General features: G+C 35.4%; 1 protein-coding gene across 2 annotated transcripts in view; it reads right to left on the bottom strand.

Annotated features, from left to right (window-relative positions):
• LOC138706597 (protein rhomboid-like) overlaps positions 1 to 24,736 on the bottom strand; it is a 411,976-nt gene that overhangs the window by 26,654 nt on the left and 360,586 nt on the right. For both annotated transcript variants that reach the window (XM_069836095.1, XM_069836094.1), the window contains one exon: positions 15,095 to 15,237. In XM_069836095.1, coding sequence (XP_069692196.1) covers positions 15,095 to 15,237 — 143 coding nt within the window. The remainder of the gene's footprint in view (positions 1 to 15,094; positions 15,238 to 24,736) is intronic.

Raw genomic sequence — 24,736 nt, 5'->3', positions numbered from 1 at the left:
AATTATTGCGGATCATCAGTGCGGTTTTCGGCGTAATAGATCGACTATTGATAAGATTTTTTGTATTCGACAGATAATGGAGAAAAAATGGGAGTATAAGGGTACAGTACATCAGTTATTCATAGGTTTCAAAAAGGCATATGACTCGGTTAAGAGGGAAGTATTATATGATATTGTTATTGAATTTGATATTCCCAAGAAACTAGTTCGATTAATTAAAATGTGTCTCAGTGAAACATACAGCAGAGTCCGTACAGGTCAGTTTCTATCTGATGCTTTTCCAATTCACTGCGGGCTAAAGCAGGGAGATGCACTATCACCTTTACTTTTTAACTTCGCTCTAGAATATGCCATTAGGAAAGTTCAGGATAACAGGCAGGGTTTGGAATTGAACGGGTTACATCAGCTTCCTGTCTATGCAGATGACGTGAATATGTTAGGAGAAAATACACAAACGATTAGGGAAAACACGGAAATTTTACTTGAAGCAAGTAAAGCGATTGGTTTGGAAGTAAATCCCGAAAAAACAAAGTATATGATTATGTCTCGTGATCAGAATATTGTACGAAATGGAAATATAAAAATTGGAGATTTATCCTTCGAAGAGGTGGAAAAATTCAAATATCTTGGAGCAACAGTAACAAATATAAATGACACTCGGGAGGAAATTAAACGCAGAATAAATATGGGAAATGCGTGTTATTATTCGGTTGAGAAGCTCTTATCATCCCGTTTGCTGTCCAAAAATCTGAAATTCAGAATTTATAAAACAGTTATATTACCGGTTGTTCTGTATGGTTGTGAAACTTGGACTCTCACTCTGAGAGAGGAACATAGGTTAAAGGTGTTTGAGAATAAGGTTCTTAGGAAAATATTTGGGGCTAAGAGGGATGAAGTTACAGGAGAATGGAGAAAGTTACACAACACAGAACTGCAGACATTGTATTCTTCACCTGACATAATTAGGAACATTAAATCCAGACGTTTGAGATGGGCAGGGCATGTAGCACGTATGGGCGAATCCAGAAATGCATATAGAGTGTTAGTTGGGAGGCCGGAGGGAAAAAGACCTTTAGGGAGGCCGAGACGTAGATGGGAAGATAATATTAAAATGGATTTGAGGGAGGTGGGATATGATGATAGAGACTGGATTAATCTTGCTCAGGATAGGGACCTATGGCGGACTTATATGAGGGCGGCAATGAACCTCCGGGTTCCTTAAAAGCCAGTAAGTAAGTATGTAGTATTTTTCCCCACGTTGATTTTCGTCGCTAAATAATCTTTGCAGCTGAAAACGTCGTTAAATAAAATACCGCTACTGTACGACAACCTTCAAGCATTAGGCGTGGCTAGACTGTATGTTTCCGAGTCTAGGATTCCGATGAGTCGTTTTCGTCCTAATAAATCCTGGATTCCGATCGTGTTGTGGGGAATCTCAGTGGTGACACACTGGACTAAAAAACTAACATTTGAAGAGACACAATTTGGTGTGTGCCACCTGGAAGGAACAAAAGAGGGCCACACGCACTCGACTAGTCGGCACGCCTAGGCGTTGCTCACTTTTTTTTTTGTCACTTCCAAAATGACTTTATAGAATCGAGGAGGGTGGCCGAATCAGGCGTAGACCAGACGGAGAAGAGATTTTAATGCACAGCAAGGGATCGATAGTCATCCCCGCCGATGCAGCAACACCCCCTGACTATGAGTTTGTACATGTCTGCAAGTCTAACGACTACAGATGATGAAAGGCCTTGTTTCCAGGATTACTTTGGAGTGAAACTAGTGACAGCAACTCGCACCACCATGAAATAAACGGCGTTATGCAAATGACACATACTTTCTAACTATACAGTACTTAAGAAGCGGTAATTCATAAAAATGCATCAAACAAACTGTGAACAATAATTATAGTTCATTTGTGCAAGATCGTGTGTATTTGCTTGGTTTCCGCACAAAACCAATCCGCGGAAAGTCTAAAATTCCACATTCAGTATTCCCAACCTAACACACATAACAATTACCCTCTTCTTACCGCTTAAGTGACATATTGATTTTACTGCTTTAGGCTTTTAACATATTATTTTTAGAGACGTTCAATATAGTAGTAATTATAAAGTGGAAACTTACCACTGCAATTTCACCTAAATTGCACTGTTAATTATTGTTTTTAAATATTTGCAAAAATTAAGTAAACTCTACAACTCCGCTAAAGTTACTGCATTCGTGATGCAAGTAACATTAAGGAAGCCGTGAAAAAATCAACAAGATTCCAGACTCATCATAGACTGGGGGGGGGGGGAAAGACAGACATATCACGGCCTGCTGGAGTATAGTACACTAAAACATTTTAAAGCAACAATGTTTAAGATAGATATTTTTGTTTTGCAAATTTGCCGTCATTGAACAGAAACCAAGATGGAGATTTCATTGAAACTAATTAGAAATCCCTCTTTCAGGTGTGTAATAAACGATCTTCGCACAAAATAATGTACGATACACGAGCGGTATGTTTTCTTTCAATTCTCGGAAATTAAAAAAGCTCAACTACGTTTCGCTTTTTCAAACTTTTCCTCGAACATGAAAACTTCAACATACCGCTCTTGTAACGCATATTACTATTTACGGGGTGTCTACATCGAAATGCCCTATTTTTATCTTGCTCCCAATAACAAAGAAATAAAGATAAGGGAATTTTATTCACAAACATAAGTGGTATAAGTGATTAAAGGTACGTGAAAACACGTCCTTGCAAGGGACTTGGGGCTGTGAAAAACTGAATATGTGAGCTCCAAGCCTGTTGGCCACTTGTCTCACTTCGGGTTTCGCCGCTTCGGTAAAGAAGTGCTAGAAAATTACGAGGGGGAAAGCTGAAAATGGAGTAACTTATTAGCTACAACATACGGGGGCGGGAGGGGGAGAAGTACAGCGAGTTGACCCAGAGGAATTAGAAACGCGATGGTACCAACTAGGAGGAGAAGTGATCGAAGTCTAGGCAACGAAACGGTAATAGCCAATTTGGCTGTTTGAAGATCTGAACGCGTAGGAATTAATCATCTTAACGGTAATAGCCAATTGGCTCTTTGATGATTTTTCTCAGATCAAGAGACCAATCAATTGACTCTTTGATGACTCCATCGATCTGTATACTTTATTTTTTTTTTCATGGAGTGCAGTTTCATAGAAAGGACTTTGCCGACAGACCTTCTACTGCCCCCTACTAATTGGTTGTCATAAATAAATGTCTTCCTTACTGTGACGAAAATCTTGTCTTCTCCTGTCAGTAACCAATCATAACCCTCGTTCAGAAGAATTGACAGGTGCCCGTCAAATCCACGTGGAGGCAGAGTTGCCGCATCTTTTCCGAATTTCAAGAATCCCGTCAGTTTCACTGCATAATTTCGAAGGTCACCAGGATTGTGACAACTGTGCAATGTTGGGACGAGGGGACAGGATGGTATTGTCAGAGTTGTTTGTGTAGGAAGTCATAAATCTGTAAGTGGGTGTTCAAAGGAGCCACCGAACTGCACTTCTTGAAGTAAAATAAGGTATAAAAGGGTACGATCAGATTCTGTTAGAGCTCGAGTTAGATGTGAATAATTATTAATTTTGAGCAGTCACCAATGTCTGGGGAAGTGAATGCAGGTCCGTGGCCCATTTCTTTTAAGGCTCATCCCGACATTTGTCTTAGCGCCTTAGGAAAAACCACGAAAAAACCTTAGGCAGGATCAGGATGAGCTGTCTCAATTTCAGAGAATAGCTAATTGGCTCTATTACAACTCCATCGATCAGCAAAACGGGGCTACTGGGCACTATAGGTTAGCTCAAGTTATTTAATCATCTAAACGGTATTAGTCAATTGGCTCTTTGATGATTTCTGTCAGATCAGAAGACTAGCCAATTGGCTCTTTACTCCATCGATCTGTAAGAGGGATAGAACGGTTCTATAGCCCTAGTTAGCCAATTCGTGCTTCAATTTCCTCTCTCCCGCGTTTCGCTAGATAACGTCACCCGCTTTAACTCAAGGTCACGTACGATACATCGATCTTTCGTTTGTCGATCGCAGTTTACTTCATTGGAATATGTCATGTAATTTAGAAATCATAGACAAAATAAAACTAGCCTGAAAATATGTCTCTCGACTTCCTGGGATAACACCGAAGTACTGGACCGAAATTATAGACATATTCACATCAAAAGGACGATCGGGGTACAAATCTGACCACACCTTATTCTAGTGCCTGGAGCTGTACCTCTATGCCCCCATAAACCTTCAAGCGTCACTCATCATCATGATTGTTAGAAGGATTAGGTACCCGTCAACCTCCACCCTTCACCGTCTATTTATTACTTGGTATTCCTAGTAATTTGTGGCCTCATATATTATATTGTAGTAATCTTGATATAGGCCTATCTCTTGTCCAATAATAATAATAATAATAATAATAATAATAATAATAATAATAATAATAATAATAATAATAATTTATTTACTAATATTTAATGTGCTGTATAAAAGCCAGGGGCCAATAACAGTTCAGCACATGACAATTCATTACAAAAACATTAACAATGATATAAATTACAACAAAAGTGCATAAAGTACATTGGAATATAAATAATTGATTAAATGGCGATCTTACTCATGTTAATTATGTAAGCATGTGCGGCTTGCAGCTGTTTCGGTGCTACTTGACACGATCCTCAGAGCCTTCTATGTCTCGGCGTCATCTCAACTTCGCTGCCTGCTGTGTGGGTGTGTTCGTGTGATGAGTTGTGTCAAATAGTGTGTGTGTTCTGAAATTGATCTGTGTGTTGAGTATTTGATTAGGGTGTGTTTTAGTGTGTCTGTATATTTAATATTGTTCTAGTGTGTTGAGTTTTTGGTTTTTGGGTTGTATGTGTAGGATTTCCATGTCTGTATTTATGTTATTGTATGTGTGGTTGGCATTAGTTATGTGTTCGGCATATGTAGATGTATTGTGTCCTCTGGCTATTGCTTTAATATGTTCTTTGTATCGAGTTTGGAATGATCTTCCTGTCTGTCCAATGTAGAAACTGTCGCAACTATTGCATGCGAGCTTGTATACGCCTGTGTGGTTGTATCTATTTGTTTGCGTTTGAGATGTCTTTGTAGTGTGTTTTCTGTTCTGTATGCTATGTTATTAATACGAGTAAGATCGCCATTTAATCAATTATTTATATTCAAGTGTTAAAAGTAGTATACGAAAGATTCAACATGGACATTGGAATAATTATTTAAAATAACGAGAAAAAATGATAATTGAAAATGAAAGGATGGAATTATATAAATGAATATAATACAGATGATATAGAAGATGAGGAGAATAATATTATAATACATATCTAAACAAAAGACATAAATTAATAACTGACATAAAACTCCAACAAGTATATACTACACGTTAAATGGATCGAAGTTTAATCCATGCAAATTAGCATATTTTATACATCTACAGACCGGAGAGAGAGATTTAGAATTTCTATAATAAAAAAAAAATTATGAAATCTCAAACCCTTAGCAGGAATATGAAGACTGATATTGCTTAAAAAAGGATTCACAATCAATATCACCCTTAATGACTTTACAAAAAATAAATAATCAAGATTTTGACGTCTGGCAAATAAACTACAGCAATTAAAATATTTGCACTTAATCTCATATTTATAATCAACGGAATTAGGTAAAAATCTATAAGAACACAACGAATAATAATAATAATAATAATAATAATAATAATAATAATAATAATAATAATAATAATAATAATAATAATAATAATAATAATCCGTGGACGACAGCCCACGAAGAACCATGACCTCAAAAAGTTATTGAATAATGCCAAACTATGCGGTAATAAAGAAGTTATTATAAACACACAAAGATAGATATCACAAAATAGATATAGTCATATTTAGATAGGAAGATAAAAACCCACAACAAACTTCAGGCAAACAGATCAGGCGTAGGCGTATTACTGCAAAGCTAGCAAACCGCAGACATGTCTATATCAGACGTAACAGTGCCATTAAACAGTAATACAAAATTCATACACGGAACGAAAATCAATTGATACATTGAACTAGAAGAGGAAATCAAACAAATGTGGAACGCTGACTGTGTAACTACCAAACCGCATTTATCTTGACAGTAGAAATAGTTCCAAACAATCACAACATGCAACACTGCCCTTGGGAAGTGAAATCCATTACTCTTGATCTGTGTTTCTCAGTGCTTTAGGCGCGCTAATCCCCAAAATAATAATAATAATAATAATAATAATAATAATAATAATAATAATAATAATAATAATAACATATTTATTAATATTTGTGTGCTGGACAATAGCCAGAGGCCAATTATAGTACAGCATACAATACAAATAATAGATACATAGATATAAAATACAGTGGATATAAATGATAACGATAATAATTGCAATTACAAAAACAATACCGACAAAACAAAATTAAAAGAAAAAGAAACATAATCACATAAAACGTCAATTATTAAAACACAAAAATTAACATTAGAAAAAAATGTAGATTAATCAAACTATACGTTTCTGAATTTAATATGCAAATAATTATTTCAATACAAAATTTTGAACCCTATATTCATACCGGATTTCGAGTAACTTTATTTTCAAATATAAATTAGAAATAGCCTGAATGTTTTGTGGTCCCTATTAATTTATAGCCCTACTATTCATTCATAGAATGGCCGACTGTTACACAAACTTCTCTACACAATATGTAAATGCCGATAGAAAATTGTAAGTTTGTTACAAATTCCAAAAAACCTTAAAATTTCCTTGATGATACAGACCTCTAGTCTTCGTAGAAATATACGGTATATGTATTTTTCACGACGAGAGTCGAAAGTTAAGATTTTTAAATGTAAATAACGCTAAATTATGTTTTTTTTTTTGTAAAAATATCACTGAAATCAAGAAAAAATTGTATACCGAAATTTAAGGTTCTTATTCACAGTAAAAAAGGGTATCTAGTTAAATAAAGTGAAATTTAATATATTTTATTTCAGGTGAGAATGCTCTTTAATTTCATGTAATACGTACTGTGTTACCTACAAATTTACTAGGAAAAAAAATAATAAAACAAAAGAAAGTGCCCCAAAATTTGAATTAAAACATTTGGGGGTAATAAATCCGAGATTCTGTTTTTTTAGTTGGTTATTTAACGACGCTGTATCAACTACGAGGTTATTTAGCGTCGATGAGATTGGTGATAGCGAGATGGTGTTTGGCGAGATAAGGCCGAGGATTCGCCATAGATTACCTGGCAGTCACCTTACGTTTGGGGAAAACCTCGGAAAAAACCCAACCAGGTAATCAGCCCAAGCGGGGATCGAACCCGCGCCCTAGCGCAACTTCAGACCGGCAGGAGATTCTGTTCTTGTGTACCAAAACTCTAATTATTCACCCAAACAACATCGTTGGAGTATCATAAACATGAAAGGAGCATCAGTAAAGAATATCAACAATGCTGCCATGTACTTACTTACAAATGGCTTTTAAGGAACCCGGAGGTTGCCGCCCTCACATAAGTCCGACATCGGTCCCTATCCTGAGCAAGATTAAATCAATCCCTACCATCATATCCCATCTCACTCAAATCCATTTTATATTATCCTCCCGTCTACGTCTCGGCCTCCCCAAAGGTCTTTTTTCCTCCGGCCTTCCAACTAATACTCTATATGCATTTCTGAATTCGCTCATAAGTGCTACATGCCCTGCCCATCTCAAACGTCTGGATTTAATATTCCTAATTATGTCAGGTGAAGAATACAATGCGTGCAGTTCTGTGTTGTGTAACTTTCTCCATTCTCCTGTAACTTCATCCCTCTTAGCCTCAAATATTTTTATAAACACTTTATTCTCGAACACCCTTAACCTCTGTTCTTCTCTCAAAGTAAGGGTACAAATTTCACAACCATAAAGAACAACCGGTAATATAACTGTTTTATAAATTCTAACTTTCAGATTTTTTGACAGCAGACTAGATGACAAAAGCTTCTCAACCGAATAATAACAGGCATTTCCCATATTCATTCTGCGTTTAATTTCCTCCCGAGTATCATTTATATTTGTTACTGTTGCTCCCAGATATTTGAACTTTTCCACCTTATCAAAGGATAAATTTCCAATTTTTATATTTCCATTTCGTACTATGTTCTGGTCACGAGACATAAACATATACTTAGTCTTGTCGGCATTTACTTACAAACCTATGACTTTACTTGCGTCAAGTAAAATTCTCATGCTTTCCCTAATAGCTTGTGGATTTTCTCCTAACATATTCACGTCATCTGTATAGACAAACAGCTGATGTAACACGTTCAATTCTAACATTGCCATGTATTCGACATTTATTTAATTCATTATTATTGTAAGAAAAATGTAAAATTTATAATTCATGTAAACGAAAAACTTTTGATTTTCTCTAAAAAAAAATCGCATAGTGGAGTACGTGTCCAGTTTTTCCCCATCACAGGTGGATTACCGCCATTTCTAGAATTTTTACAACAATGAATTAGGCCTATCATCCAACATTATTATACTTTATGCTCGACCATGCCGAAATGTAGTAATTACACACCTAGTAGCAGTCCTTTAATGCATGTCATTAAAGTACACCTACTCATTAAAGTATAGATCTTCAGCCAATCACAAGTCAGCTTTGTACCGTTATATCGATTATTCTCGGATATGCAATCGACAGACAATTAGCGAAAAGTCACGGATGCTGGAAATCCAAAACTGTCGCTGAAGGTTATGTTCTGTTACTATAATAATTAGCGTTAATTGTAAATAATATTCAAATAAATTCAATTTGTCATCTCGTTTTCAAATTCTAAATCAATTTCCAGGTTATATCAGACTAATGCTCATTCTTATTCTGTCCCAAGGTCAATGACATTCGGCCTCGGAAAAAAATCAATACTTTCGCGTCTGCGCACATCTCACAATTCAGGTCAGTTCGCACATAACCATAAAAAGACTTAATTTTCAATAGTTTCAAGTTAGAAATATGGTCGAGCATAAAAAGTCGTATGACTTGCGCTCGTTTCATACACAATCATACTTGCGTCTTAATTACTACCATTATAGGCTCGTTGCATAATGTACTATTATTGTACTTTTGAAAGATTAAGAATATTTTCATTTTATTTCTTTCTTGAAGGTAGATTTGTATGCAATGATTCTTCCACAGAATGGAATCTCCATCTTATTTGAGGAGAACATCACCTGCCTAAACCACAGCTGGGCCAGATCCTCATCATATTCGAAGTGACTGGATCAATGGTGAAACATTGTAATCTGACAGCAATCAACTTCAATTCACGGAATAAAGAATTAACGACTGACCAATTTTAATGGTATGCTGGTGGAGTCGGTAGAATTATTCACAAGCTTTTGACTGAACGGCTGGCAAGTAATTAATAAAAAATACGGAATAAGGAATGCATCACGCTAGATTGCATGGTTGCGGGGCGCAACCCGGCCCTGCCTGCGGGCAATAAACCCCTAGGGACGGACTGTATTATTATTAAAGCTGCACACAGTTATCAGTGTGGAATTTGAGCCTCGGGGGCGCACCTGGGCATGGCTTATAGACAGGTGTCGACCGTTCTTTTTATTTACATCGAAATTGCCTCAGATACGTGAGTTTGGGAGCTCCTGCGCACCACGCTTAAGTAAATTTGATAGTTACGGCCGAAACCTAGCGTTATGAAACTTAACAAATTCTAGCAATGGTATTAACATTATTAAGAAATGGTTGGATGCTCACTTAATTTCTTTGAATGTTCATATAATTTATTAAAACCAATACCTTACCCTATGCCGATGATCAAGTCATAATTTCCAATTCAGAGGATAATTTACAAAGAGGACTATATACATTAAATAAAATATTAAAAGATTTTGGGATGGAAATTTCAGCACAAAAATCAACAGTAATGGCATTTTTAGGACAAGACCCAGTCAGAAGTAAGATAATACACAATAACCAGGGGCGGTTATTCAGGTGAAGTAGGTGAAGTGCTACTTCTCCTATTTACGTGTAAAACACAATTTTATCTCGTATTAATAATTAATTCTAGTTATTACCGGTACCGTATTTATAAAATGAAATAAGTTTTCTTTTCAGTCGTTATGAACAGTGTTTAGTTGTATAAATTGTACCAGTAACCTTCCGCTGAATAGAATAATGTCAACTGTTACGAGCGCCGAGCGGTGTCTATTGGAACTTACGATACTGTAGAGGTGAAATTATTTGGGTTCCCATTCTCATATAGCACTTGGTTTCTATGGTAACGTGACGTCACTGACTAAAGAAAGATTGTATGAGTGAAGTGCGTTTCTGAGTCTTTCAGTTACGGAGAATGTCAGACTTGTAGGTGGAGTGACCAGTTTGCAGATCTAACGGTACTAATAAAAGATAAGGGTTGAAACTGGTCTCCAAAGACGGGGCATGGATAAAATTATATATTCATCCATGGCCGGGGCCTATTGTTTAAGGGCTGTGAAATTTTACAGTATGTACTACCTGACTCGAGAATAGTATTCTCATTCCCTGTGTCCAAGCAGCCACCCCTGCAGTGGTAAATTAGCTGGCTCCAAGTTATTTTATCAGGAATACACCTCACATACATGTGCAAAGTTTAAAAGTTGTTTTCCGCAGCGTGTATTATTTCTTCTCATGAGCTCAGCAGTTTTGTTCGAGCTCTTGTATTAGAAAGTTTAACGCGCGCGTAAATGTATACGTCATGTAGTTTAATACTGTGTACGTATACAGTATATTAACTTATTATTAAACTAGCCGTACCCGTTGCACCCGTTAGAAATAAATATAAAATAATTACATAATTAAAATAGGACATTTGATCCAGGGAACATTCGTGTTTGATATACGGATAAATCGTTTATTATGTTACTTAATTTAAATTGTATTTGCATAATTAAAATGCGATCATTTTGATCCAGAGACCACTCATTTGGTCATAAAAATTATTTTAGGAAATACAGGAAACGAATGTACAGAATAGTCTATCAAGTTTTCTGTGCATAAGAAGCTATTTTAATCTTACCTGTCCTCGATTCACTCACAAGTTACTGTAATAACATTATAGCATTATGTTCATCTAGAGAAACTACACTTTCCAATGGTGAAATAATAATTAATTATACAAATCGGTTAATTTAGCTTCTGATATTACTTCATACGAACACAGAAACATTATCTGTAGGCTATCTTTCATAGCTTTCGATTGTTGCTGTCCAAGGCCCCTTATAGACGAAGTCATTTGTTTTTTAATTCATTACACGGCCTTAGATGGCAGTTATTTTAATTTTAAAACTCATTTATCTCATTAAATATCAGTCCTATCAAAATTTTTCAAGGAATAAAACTTATCGGAAATTATTTTTAAAGAAACTTTTGTTATGTAACATTTTTCACAAAAATCAATAATAAGCGAGATATTTCGATTTATTTAAATAATGTATTTTGAATGCCATATAGCCTAAAATCTAAGCTATAACAAACTTAATTTATATTCCAATTTTCATCGAAATCCGTTCAGCCATTATCGCGTGAAAAGGTAACAAACATACAGACAGACAGACAGACAGGCAGACATACAAACAAAAATTTCAAAAAAGCGATTTTCGGTTTCAGGGTGGTTAATTGTATATGTTAGGACCAATTATTTTTGGAAAATCGAAAATTACCAGAAAAATTTCGGCTACAGATTTATTATTAGTATAGATGTATTTAGAGTATATTAATAATAAGTATATATAGTGTATTAATCCTACATCTAAGTGTATATTATATGTTTAATCACCATAGTGCTATTATAAAAATAGGAGTACTTAGGTACCAGTACACCGAAAATGTTGATAAATGAGTGCGAAATGTGTATTCCAAAAATGACACAGTAATTTATTAGAAATGCCGTTTTGTACACTTAAATATGAGGACAAAAAAAAATATGTTTTAAATTCTGAACGACCTACAGTCCATTGTTCTTTGTTTTAAAAAGTGCTAAGAAAATAGAGAAGTTGTATAAAATAACTTAAAAAAAGTCTTCCGATGAAAGAAGTTTTTCTTTTTGAGAATATTGAAAATTTCACTCGAAATGCTACATCAAAGGAGAGACTTCCATCACTAGCCCCATAGTTATGTATAGAGATATACTGTCCAACCTTAGTGTTAAACTCAGACATTTTATGAAGACACCATCGACAGGTTTGCTGCTTTAAAAGATAGGAGGATTGACTTGGTATGCAAGAAATTGGGTGAGTCCTGAAATAAATTAGTTTTCCTGTTTGCATGTATTCTAGAACTAATAAAATTGAACATAGTTACGGATAGTAGGCCTACTTATTACACTGGTAAAACTGGCCATGCATTTATTTATGTGAAAGCACTTCACCTATTTTTTTTACGGCGAATCGCTACTGACAATAACTAATGCCTCGAACAAGTACAAAATTTCAATTATCTGGGTTGTGAAATATCTTATTAAAATGAAAAAGATGTGAACAAGAAAATTACCAAATTTACACAAATTCTAGGAATAATAAACAATACATTAAAAGCTAAATTAGTACAAAAATCTACAAGAATAAAAATATATAATACACTAGCATTACCCTCCCTTTTATACGGAAGCGAGATTTGGACATTAAAGAAAAAAGACATGAACAGAATCAAAGCAACGGAAATTAAATTTTTCAGGAGGACAGCAGGATATACTCTTTTAGACCGGAAAAGGAATGAAGAAATTTTAGAACAATTAGAAGTAGAGTCAGTAGAAGAAGAAATCAACAGATACAAATTAAATTGGCTAGATCATGTAAGAAGAATGGAAAATTCAACAATCCCAAAAATTATAATGCAGTATAAACCTAGAGGACATCGTCGACCGGGAAGACCTTTTAGAAGACTGCTAGATAGGGCCGAAACAGGTCTACAGAGACCTAATTCGTGAAGGATGATGATGATTAAAACCAATGTCTGCCAAGGCATCCCTACAGTAAGTAAATGACAAGTTTACGTGAACAGAAAACAATAATTTTAGAATTCTGACAAATAACACATACATATATACGAGGGAGAGTCAAAAAGTGACCTTAATAATTGCTTTATGAATTGAATATGTACAATAAGACTATAAACACTTCATCACTTCTAACATAGTATAACAGCAACACTTGCATTGAACGTACTGGGGAATATGTTGAAAAGTGATCAAGTGTTTGTAGTCTTATTGTACATATTCAATTCATAAAGCAATTATTAAGGTTACTTTTTGACTCTCCCTCGTATATTTACGAACACAAACTAAAAGTAAGGGGAACTATAATATTTAATGCAAATGGTTTTTATACGGATGACGTGAATATGTTAGGAGAAAATCCACAAACTATTAGAGAAAACACGGGGATTTTACTTGAAGCAAGTAAGGGGATAGGTTTGGAAGTAAATTCCGAAAAGATAAAGTATATGAGTATGTCTCGTGACTAGAACATAATAATACGAAATGGGAATATAAAAATTGGAAATTTATCGATTGAAAAGGTGGGAAAATTCAAATATCTTGGAGCAACAGTAACAAAAAGGGCTTAATGTAAAACTAGCTAACTACAATCAATGTTTTATTCTCAACAAAATTCTTAACACGCAATACGCTTATTTCACATGAAATATACCATCATATTTTGTAGTTATGAGTGTATTATATACAAGACTATTCGGAACTAAATTACGATTTTTTGGGACCAAGTAGAAGAACGAATTTGCTATCGATTGATGTAAAACCTAAAAATGTACATTTTTGTAGTAACGTTAGTTTCACACTAAACTCTCGAAATATAAAAGACACCCGGGAGGAAATTAAATGGAGAATAAATATTGGAAATGTCTGCTATTGTTTGGTTGGTAATCTTTTGTCATCTAGTCTACTTAAAAAAAACTGAAAGTTAGAATTTATAAAACAGTTTTATTACCGGTTGTTCTGTATGGTTGTGAAGCTTATACTCTCACTTTGAGAGAGGAACAGAGGTTAAGGGTTTTCAAGAATAAGGTGTTTAAGAAAATATTTGGGGCTAAGAGGGATGAAGTTACAGGAGAAAGGAGTAAGTTGCACAACGCAGAACCGGACGCATTGTATTCTTCACCTAATATAATTAGGCAGGGCATGTAGCACGTATGGATGAATTCAGAAATGCGTGTAGAATGTTAATTGAGAGGCCTGAGGAAAAAAAACCTTTGCGGAGGTCGACGTAGATGGATATATAACTCGTTTTAAGAACGAATATTATTTATCCACTTTGATTATGTAATGTGGACTTTACATCACTAACAAAAATGTTGTAAACACATTCATTACGCAACTAGTTAGGTAATGATACTTGTATTACGCAACTAGTGAGGTAATGATACTGCTATTATCTAACCGGTTGTGTAATGTGAACCACATATAAAATAAAATAAAATAAATTGGAATTGATTTTATTTATTATATTCCACTTCATTTCTTACGCGGGATTTCGATGGTACTAAACATTGAATTGCAGAATTTGTTGCATTTTCAGTACCGTATTTGAATTCTCGTTTGAACTCATTTTAATAATGTTTGTTTTTATTAGCAGATTGATATTCTTCTATTATAAACAAAAACCTTTGTCGTGTTCAAAACTTATAAAACAAACGTAAACGAATCGCCTCTCTACAAAAGATGTGTTCAAAACTTTTATTAAACAATTAATTGTTTATCAAAATGGATAAATCGTTGTACATTATACTTGTCGTAACTTTAAATTACAACACTGAGCTGGTTGTCAAACTCGTATTAAAATATGAAACGTTACGATATTCATATCGTAAATAATTATACCTATTCCAAAATTAAGAACTTATAGAATTAGTCATGTCATCGGAATTCTCACAACTTAGAAGTTAATGTCTTAATAACTGATGATAATAATAATAATAATAATAATAATAATAATAATAATAATAATGATGATAATGATGTACTGACCCGGCGTGCAGCACCATGTAGAAGAGGAATCTCCAGACCTCGAGCCTCTTGTCGGGTCGGTAGATGAACACGCTGTCTATCGGGACAGGCCCCGACGGGTTCACACCGCCCATCGCCACGGTGTAGTACGTGAAGAACCCCAGCTGCAACAACAGACACATAATTGATACAAACACATACAGAGAATGGAACGTGCCAGACCAATAGTCTCGCAGAGTTCACACCACGAATCTTGTGCGAAAGGGGAGTGGGAGGATCGAAAACAGTAGTAGATGCCGATGGCATAATTCACTGGAGTAAGAAAGGAGAAAAAGGAGGTGAGAGGGGTACAGAGACGAGAAAAGAGTCGAAGAGAGAAAGAGACTAGGAGAGAAAAGAGACGAAGAGAGAAAAGAGATGAGGAGAGCAAAGAGACGAGAACAAAGAGACGAGAACAAAGAGACGAGGACAGCAAAGAGACGAGGAGAGCAAAGGGACGAGGAGAGTAAAGAGACGAAGAGAGAAATGAGACGAGGAGAACAACGAAACGAGAAGAGGAAAGAGACAAAGAGAGAAAAGAGACGAGGATAGCAAAGAGACGAGGAGAGTAAAGAGACGAGGAGAGCAAAGAGACGAGGAGAACAAAGAGACGAGGAGAGCAAAGAGACGAGGAGAACAAAGAGACGAGGAGATCAAAGAGACGAGGAGAGAAAAGAAACGAGACGAGGAAAGAGACGAAGAGAGCAAAGAGACGAGGAGAAAGCTGAGAAGAGAAAAGAGACGAGAAGAGAAAAAAACAAAAAGAAAAGAGACGAGGAGAGAAAAGAGACGAGGAGAATAAAGAGATAAGGACAGTAAAGAGGCGAGGAGAGTAAAGAGACGGGGAGAGTAGAGATACGAGGAGAGAAAAGAGACGAGAGTAAAGAGACGAGGAGAGTAAAGAGACGAGGAAAAAGATAAGAGAAAAGAGACGAGGAGAAGAAAAAGGACGAGGAGAGAAAAGAGACGAAGAGAGTAAAGAGATAAGTAAAGCGACGAGGATAGTAAAGAGACGAGGAGAATAAAAAACGGGGAGAGGGAAGAGACATGGACAGTTGAGGAAAGACGGGAGGAAAGACAAGGGGAAGGAAGTAAGAGAGAAAAGAAGAGGGTAGCGAAGGAAATGGAGAGGAGGGAGAATAGTAAATAGGAGCGAGGAAAGAGGTAAGGGGAGTAGAAAGAAGATAGGAAAGAGAAAAGAGGAGGAAGAAATATTCAGTGGGCAGGAAATGCTAATAAGGGAACGTAAAAATGGAGAGAAATACGAGAGTGCAGAGCGTAGAAGAACAGAGAAAAGAAAAGAGCAGAACAGGATAATAGGAGAATGAGAGGGGAAGGGAGGATTGGAAAGAGATCAGAAGGGGAAGAAAAGGACAAAGCTAAAATAATAAAGAAAAAACAATAAGAGCAGAAAATATTATATGAAAAAGAAGGTACTGAGTGGAATAATAGAGAATAAAACAGAAGAAGAGGTGACAGAAAGAGAGGAAAGGATAGAAGGAAAAAAGAGAGAAGAAAGGATTGAGAGGAGAGGAGGGAAGATGAGAAAGGGTATGTTAGGACAGATAGAAGATAAATGAAGGGTTCAGAACCATAGTGGGCCAAGCGCCATTTACTAAAGCCATAGAAAACAAGGGTTAAAATGAAATTATCAACAGTAATCTCACTAGACGTTTTGATTTATCTAGAGAAAATCAAAACTCGAGTGGGATTTAATTGACTATTACACGATTAGAAGAAAGTATATAAAGATTAGAAGTAACGAAGTACTCCAATACAATAAAATATTAATTGACTTACGAAAATACAACTGTCTTCAAATGTATTATTGTACCACCTCAACATTACAAATATTACGCTAGATGCATGCTAGATGGCAGTAGTGAGCAATGCCTCCTCGTCGAGAAGTTCTCGATCTACACGTATACACGATGGCAATGTTACTAGTCAAGAAGGCTTTGTTGATTCAGTTTCATTTTTATTAAAATGCAACATTCCACTTCAATTATCCGAATCCCAGTAATCAACGTCACTTAACAGATGATTTTCAATAAATCTTAATATTAAACAATCTCTGATACGATGACTATCCATAATATCATATAGCAGAAGCTATAACATAACCTAACTAATATACACAAGTGTTAGAAAAGTTTTAATTAACGACGATGACATAAAAAATAAACAATTTTAAAAGGAATAATTATTGAATGTACAATTTTCAAATTTGAATGTGGTTGGTGGTTCAATTGATGTTATATTGGACGTGTGCGTAATAGAAGTGGAACTCGTTGATTTAGACCTACATGGTGTATTCAACTTATTCAGAATTTCCGCATGAATAATTTTAAAAGGAATAATTATTGAATGTACAATTTTCAAATTTGAATGTGGTTGGTGGTTCAATTGATGTTATATTGGACGTGTGCATAATAGAAGTGGAACTCGTTGATTTAGGCCTACATGGTGTATTCAACTTATTCAAGATTTCCGAATGGTGCTCTTCATTTATTTGTAAATCGGATTTCAGAAGATGCATAGGTATGATCAGTGATTTTTATTAATTCTTGTTTTTGAATGCCAATGCGAGTCATATTTGAAACTGCTGTGCATCGACTGGAGTGGTTTGTAATTTTATATATATTTTTGACGTCCAGACCAGCGCAGTTTCAAATGTTGGCAAACAAAGAAAAAAATGCTAGGGACGCGATAAAATTAAACAAATGCTAGGGACGCGATAAAATTGTGCGATAAGCAGCCATGATTGGTTGAAATACGCCCTTTCGTACCGTTTTATTGGTCAAAAGTAGTATGACGTAGTAAGAGTGTAATAGTCACCATAATTCAATGGAAACATATAGCAAGTAATATAAATTATACACATTCAAACTAAATGATATGTCAATCTTCATTAAACTATGGTATTCACTTAACTTTAACCCTTGCTTTCTCCGATTTTAATAAATGGCGCTTGGCCCACTATGGCTCTGAACCCTTCAAATAGTAAGGAGTACGGAAATCCAACTGAATACGTAGTATAGCAGCGCAACACTAAATTTAACCAGAGTAAAGTTACGTCAGAGATTAGAGAATTGATATTTACGAACAATTCTGCAACATCGCACCTTCTGCATTGAATAATATCGAGATTGTAACACTCTAGACAAATCACCATAAATATTTCTTGGAGTCATTTAAACTGTTAATATAATACACAACTACAAAGCGGAATATTGTGGAGAATTCATTAGGAGCGTATTAATTTCGACTGTCAGCTCACTGGGAGGGAGAAAGATGCGAACGAGGCGCGACCCCTCCGAAAGGAGATAAATTATCCTCTGTTTTGTCTCATTTGACAGCTCTTAGATGACAAATGTTTGCCGAGCATTTTAATACACAACTTTGAGATGAGGTAGGCTCTCTAAGGATATAAACCGAGTCAACATACTAGCACAGTGCTTAGAATAAGTGGGGAGGGAGGGAGGGAGGGAGGGATTAGGTCGGCAGAAACAACCCCACCAAGTGGAGGTGATTTCCGTTTCATAGAAGCATTATTCAAATAAAATTCAGTTTCCTAAAAATAAGTTTTTACAGCCAGGATTGTTTTATATATCATATCGTGCACATTTAAAACCACATACAAAGTGTACTTGCTAAGTTAAGGGTTTATGTACAGCTTCAGCTAGTGTACATTTATTAAAACTCAAAATTTATACATATCCTGTATTAATTTTGTGCTTGAATTTGGTATAGTGATTACACAATGCTTCTAGATCAACAAACAATTTTTAGAATAAAAATAAATTTTATACTCGACCATGCCGAAATGTAGTAGGGGAGAGTCGGGTAGTATCGGACATCGGGTAGTATCGGACAGTGCGTTTCTTTCATCTACCACACGATGATAGTACCTGATTGACATGGTTACGTTTCTGTGATGTCGCATAGAGAAACGTAACCATGTCATTCAGGTACTACCATATGGTGGTAGATGAAAGAAACGCACTGTCCGATACTACCCGATGTCCGATAGTACCCGACTCTCCCCTAATTATACACCTGGTGGCAGTCCTTTAATGCATGTCATTAAAGTACTCCTATTCATTAAAGTTCAGGTTTTCGATTATTCTCGGATATGAAATCGAAAGACAACGAGGGAAACGTCACGGAGGCTGGAAATCCAATATGTCGCAGAAGGTTATGTTCTCTTACTATAATAATTAGCGTTAATTGTAAATAATATTCAAATAAATTCAATTTGTCATCTCGTGTTTCAATTCTAAATCAATTTCCAGGTTATATCAAAATTAGTTCATGTTATTCTCTAGATTACATCAAGGTCAATGACATTATTGTTCCTCGGAAAAAATCAATACTTCCGCGTCTGCGCACATCTCACAATTTACGAGCTATGCACAAGGTCACTTCCGATCTTCAGTCAGATATGAATAAAATGAATACTTCTGAATAATTTCAAGTTAGAAATATGTTCGAGCATAAAAAGTCATATGAAACTTGCCTATAATGGTAATTAAGACGCTCGTATGAAAATTATGAAACTCGCTTGCGCTCGTTTCATAAACAAACATACTCGCGTCTTAATTACTATTATTATAGGCTCGTTGCATAATGTACTATTATTGTGCAGGGTAATTATATTATTAAATTGGGGAATAATGCAGGCAGAGAAAATTGGTTTCCCTGATTACTTGTATAATTTTGATGTTTTTAATGCTGTATTTTCTACTTTATTTATCAGTGCGTTAACACATTTACAAATTTTTATAATTTTTTTTACCGTGAATTGTAAAATTTATTTTTTATATATATAAAGCATTAACGATAAAAAATAAATTTGAAATGACACTCGGGAAGAAATTAAACGCAGAATAAATATGGAAAATGCGTGTTATTATTCGGTTGAGAAGCTTTTGTCATCTAGTCTGCTGTCAAAAAATCTGAAAGTTAGAATTTATAAAACAGTTATATTACCGGTTGTTCTGTATGGTTATGAAACTTGGATTCTCACTTTGGGAGAGGAACAGAGATTAACGGTATTTGAGAACAAGGTTCTTAGGAAAATATCTGGTCTAAAAGAGATGAAGTTACAGGAGAATGGAGAAAGTTACACAACGCAGAACTGCACGCACTGTGTTCTTCACCTGACATAATTAGGAACTTTAAATCCAGACGTTTGAGATGGGCAGGGCACGTAACACGTATGGGCGAATCCAGAAATGTGTATAGAGTGTTAGTTGGGAGGCCGGAGGGAAAAAGACCTTTGGGGAGACCGAGACGTAGATGGGAGGATAATATTAAAATGGATTTGAGGGAAGTGGGATATGATGATAGAGACGGGATTAATCTTGTACAGGATAGGGACCGATGGCGGGCTTATATGAGGGAGGCAATGAACCTTCGGGTTCCTTAAAAACCATTTGTAAGTAAGTAAGTAAGTAAATCAGTGATAAAATCAGGTTTTGTTAACACACTCATTATGAATAACACAAAGAAGAAAGCATTAAAAATGTTTCAACATCTTTAAAAATATCAGGGAACCAATTTTCCCTGCGCAAATTGAACTCCCCACAATTAAAAATATAATTACCCTTAACGCTAAAAGTGTTTTGGATTCTAAAAATTGTTTATTAATCTAGAAGTATTGTCTAATTATTACACCAAATTCCAGGACCAGAATAATTCAGGAAATTTTGAAAATAATTAAATGATAAATAAATTAATAGATAAATAAATTAATAGATAAATAAATAAATAAATATATACATACATACATAAATACACAGATAAACAGATACATAGATAGGTACGATAGACAGATAGACAGACAGACAGGCAGGCGGATAAAGTAAACAAATAAATAAGTAAATAAAGAAATAAATAAATATATACATACATAAATACACAGATAAATAGATACATAGACAGGTATGATAGACAGATACACAGACAGACAGACAGAGAAATTAAATAAATAAATAAATAAATAAATAAATAAATAAATAAATAAACAAATAAATAAATGCATCGATAAATAGATACATAGGTAGGTAGATAGATATACAGGCAGACGGTAGACGATAGACAGACAGTCAGATAATGTAAATAAATAAATAAATAGATAAATAAATAAATAAATAAATACATAGATAGATACATAGGTAGGTAGATAGATATACAGGCAGACGGTAGACGATAGACAGACACAGAGACAGTCAGATAATGTAAATAAATAAATAAATACATAGATAGATAGATAGATAGATACATAGGTAGGTAGATAGATATACAGGCAGACGGTAGACGATAGACAGACAGTCAGATAATGTAAATAAATAAATAAATAGATAAATAAATAAATAAATACATAGATAGATACATAGGTAGGTAGATAGATATACAGGCAGACGGTAGACGATAGACAGACACAGAGACAGTCAGATAATGTAAATAAATAAATAAATAAATAAATACATAGATAGATAGATACATAGGTAGGTAGATAGATATACAGGCAGACGGTAGACGATAGACAGACAGTCAGATAATGTAAATAAATAAATAAATAGATAAATAAATAAATAAATAAATAAATAAATAAATAAATAAATAAATAAATAAATAAAAGCGTAATTAAATACAGTTAATGCTATATATATTTACAGCAAACCAATTTAAACTCTACAGTACACGTAGGCCCTATTCAAAATATTATGATTTATGTGAAGGGAAGGAACTATGTGAGAAGAATGGTAAATACATTACTTTGCACCTTCTGCAAACACGAGTCCAGTGCATGAAATCATGAGGAGATAAGTGAAAAGCCTTGACAGAAGTTATTGAAACTGCTCGTATGACTATCTCAATGGACACCAGATACGTGACCGCAAAGCAAGAATTTCTGGGACTGCTCGAGTTTCTGTCGGAAATTGTTTCTGACAGTGAAGCAGTGCTCCGTCTCCATGACAACGCAGGTGTCTGCAGATGAAGACGCGGCACGCGCCAACGAGTTTCTGTCCTCACAGGATATGACGACAGAAGAGCCGCTTCCTGGACTGCAGAACTGAGCAGCAATTTGGAAACTGGGGGAGACAGATGGCACTGTTACAGCCTGACCGAAAACATCGAGTCTCCTTCATTGCCAAGACCTGGTCAAGAAGAGTGGTAACATAATTAAAGAGTAAAGGAAGGAAAAATGAAAGTATTATGACATATTATCAATAAATATAAATAAAGAGGCACAAAAGTAGGAGAAGGGGAAGAAGAAAAACAGATTATAAAATGAAATGAGGAAAACCAAAAAGAAACAGGAAATGTAAGCGTTAATACTGTATGAAATAAACTGAAAAAAAAGGTAATAAGAAGATTTGAGAAAAATAGTGAAGAGTGAAAAAGGAAGAGAAAGCTACACGAGAAACAAAGTTAAAAAATGAAAATGAAAGTGAGAAAAAAGGATAAAGTGAGAAAGGAGGATGGAATGAAAGAGGAAAATAAATTGATTGAAGAAGAGATACATACAGAAAGTGAAATAAAGAAAGAATTAAAGAGAAAAAGACAGAGCAAAAGAGAGAAAGAGAATGAGTGGAAGGAATAGATAAAGGGAGAAAGAAGAAATGGAAGTTTGAAGGAAGGAGAAGAAAATAATAAGAGAAAGAGAGAAACAAAGAGGGAAAATAAGGAAGAATGAGGGGAAAGAGAGAAAAAGAGGCAGGAGAGGAACAGAGGTCGAAAGAGGAAGAGGAGACAGAAGAGATAGAAGGAAGACATATTAACAGAGAAAGGAAGAAAGAGGTACAGAACAGGAAAGACGAATAGAGGAGATAAGAGGGAGAGGATGAAAGGGAAGAGAGGAGGAAAGGAAAGAGAGGAGGAAAGGAAAGAGGAAGAGAGGAGGAAAGACGAAGAAAGGAGGGAAAAAGGAAGAAGAGGAAAGAGGAAGAGGATGAGGAAAGAGGAAGAGGAGGAAAAAGGAGGAAGAGGGAAGGGAAAGGAAGAAGGAAAGGGAAAGAGATAATGAAAGAAAAGAGAAGGAGAGGATGAAAGGAAAGAGGAAGAAGATGAAAGAAGGAGAAACAGGATGAAATGAAAGAGGAAGAGAAGATGAAAGGAAAGAGGAAGAAGATGAAAGAAAGAGAAAGAGGATGAAAAGAAAGAGGAAAAGAAGATGAAAGAAAGAAAAAGAGGATTTAAGGAAAGAGGAAGAGAAGTTGAAAAGAAAGAGGAAGAGAATATGAAAGAAAAGAGGAAGACGATGAAAGAAAGAGAAAGAAAGGATGAAAGGAAAGAGGAAGAGAAGATGAAAGGAAAGAGGAAGAAGATGAAAGAAAGAGAAAGAGAAGATGAAAGAAAGAGAAAGAGAGAATGAAAGGAAAGAGGAAAAGAAGGTGAAAGGAAAGAGGAAGAGAAGATGGAAGCAAAGAGGAAGAGAAGTTGAAAGGAAAGAGGAAGGTGAAAGGAAAGATGAAGAGAAGATGAAAGAAAGAGAAAGAGAGGATGAAAGAAAGGATGAAAGTAAAGAGGAAGAGAAGATGAAAGGAAAGAGGAAGAGAAGATGAAAGGAAAGAGGAAGAGAAGATGAAAGGAAAGAGGAAGATGAAAGGAAAGAGGAAGAGAAGATGAAAGAGGAAGAGAAGATGAAACGTAAGAGGAAGATGAAAGGAAAGAGGAAGAGCAGATGAAATAAAGAGAAAGAGAGAATGAAAGGAAAGAGGAAGAGAAGGTGAAAGGAAAGTGGAAGAGAAGATGGAAGGAAAGAGGAAGAGAAGTTGGAAGGAAAGAGGAAGAGAAGTTGAAAGGAAAGAGGTAGATGAAAGGAAAGATGAAGAGAAGATGAAAGAAAGAGAAAGAGAGGATGAAAGGAAAAAGGAAGATGAGAGGAAAGAGGGAGAGAAGATGAAAGAAAGAGAAAGAGGATGAAAGGAAAGAGGAAAAGAAGATGAAAGGAAAGAGGAAGAGAAGATGAAAAAGAGGAAGTGAAGATGAAAGGAAAGAGGATGAGAATATGAAAAAGAGGAAAGAATAAGAGAGGAGTAAAGAGGAAGAAAGGGGTAATGGAAAGAGAGGAGGAAAGGAAAAGAAGATGAAAGGCGGAGGAGATAAAGCGGAATAGAGTGGAATGAATAGGAAGAGGGAAGAAAGTGGAAGGAGAAGAAGGGAGAGGAGAGAGGAATAAAGGAAGGAAGAGTATTAGCGGGGTGGGAAGTGGAAGAAAGAGGAGGAAAGAGAAAGCGAGAGGAGAAAAGAGGAAGAAAAGGAAGTGAGGAAGAGGAAGGGAGAAAAAGGAGGAAACTAAAAGAGGCAGAAAGAGGAAGGGAGAAGATGGAGAGAATGATATGAAGACGAAAAAGGAATGGAAAGAGGAAGAACAAAAATGAAGAAAAATGGGAAAGGTGTGAAAAGAATGAGATGGGAGGAAATATGAGTTAAGGGAAAATAAAAATGGAAAAAAAAAAAAAGAAATAACAGAAACATAAATGCGTGTGTGAAACATTAGAGTGCAAGAAAGAATAAGAAGACGTCAAATATGCCCAACCCAACATTTAAATTCCCCTCTTCCCATCGCTCTGGCTGCAGGGACCAAATTTTGAAGCAGTTTGTATCACTATA

This window comes from Periplaneta americana, chromosome 9 (assembly GCF_040183065.1).
Source record: "Periplaneta americana isolate PAMFEO1 chromosome 9, P.americana_PAMFEO1_priV1, whole genome shotgun sequence".
Lineage (NCBI taxonomy): Eukaryota > Metazoa > Arthropoda > Insecta > Blattodea > Blattidae > Periplaneta > Periplaneta americana.
The sequence above is the reverse complement of the archived record's forward strand: the minus strand, read 5'-3'. Positions and strand labels throughout refer to the sequence as shown.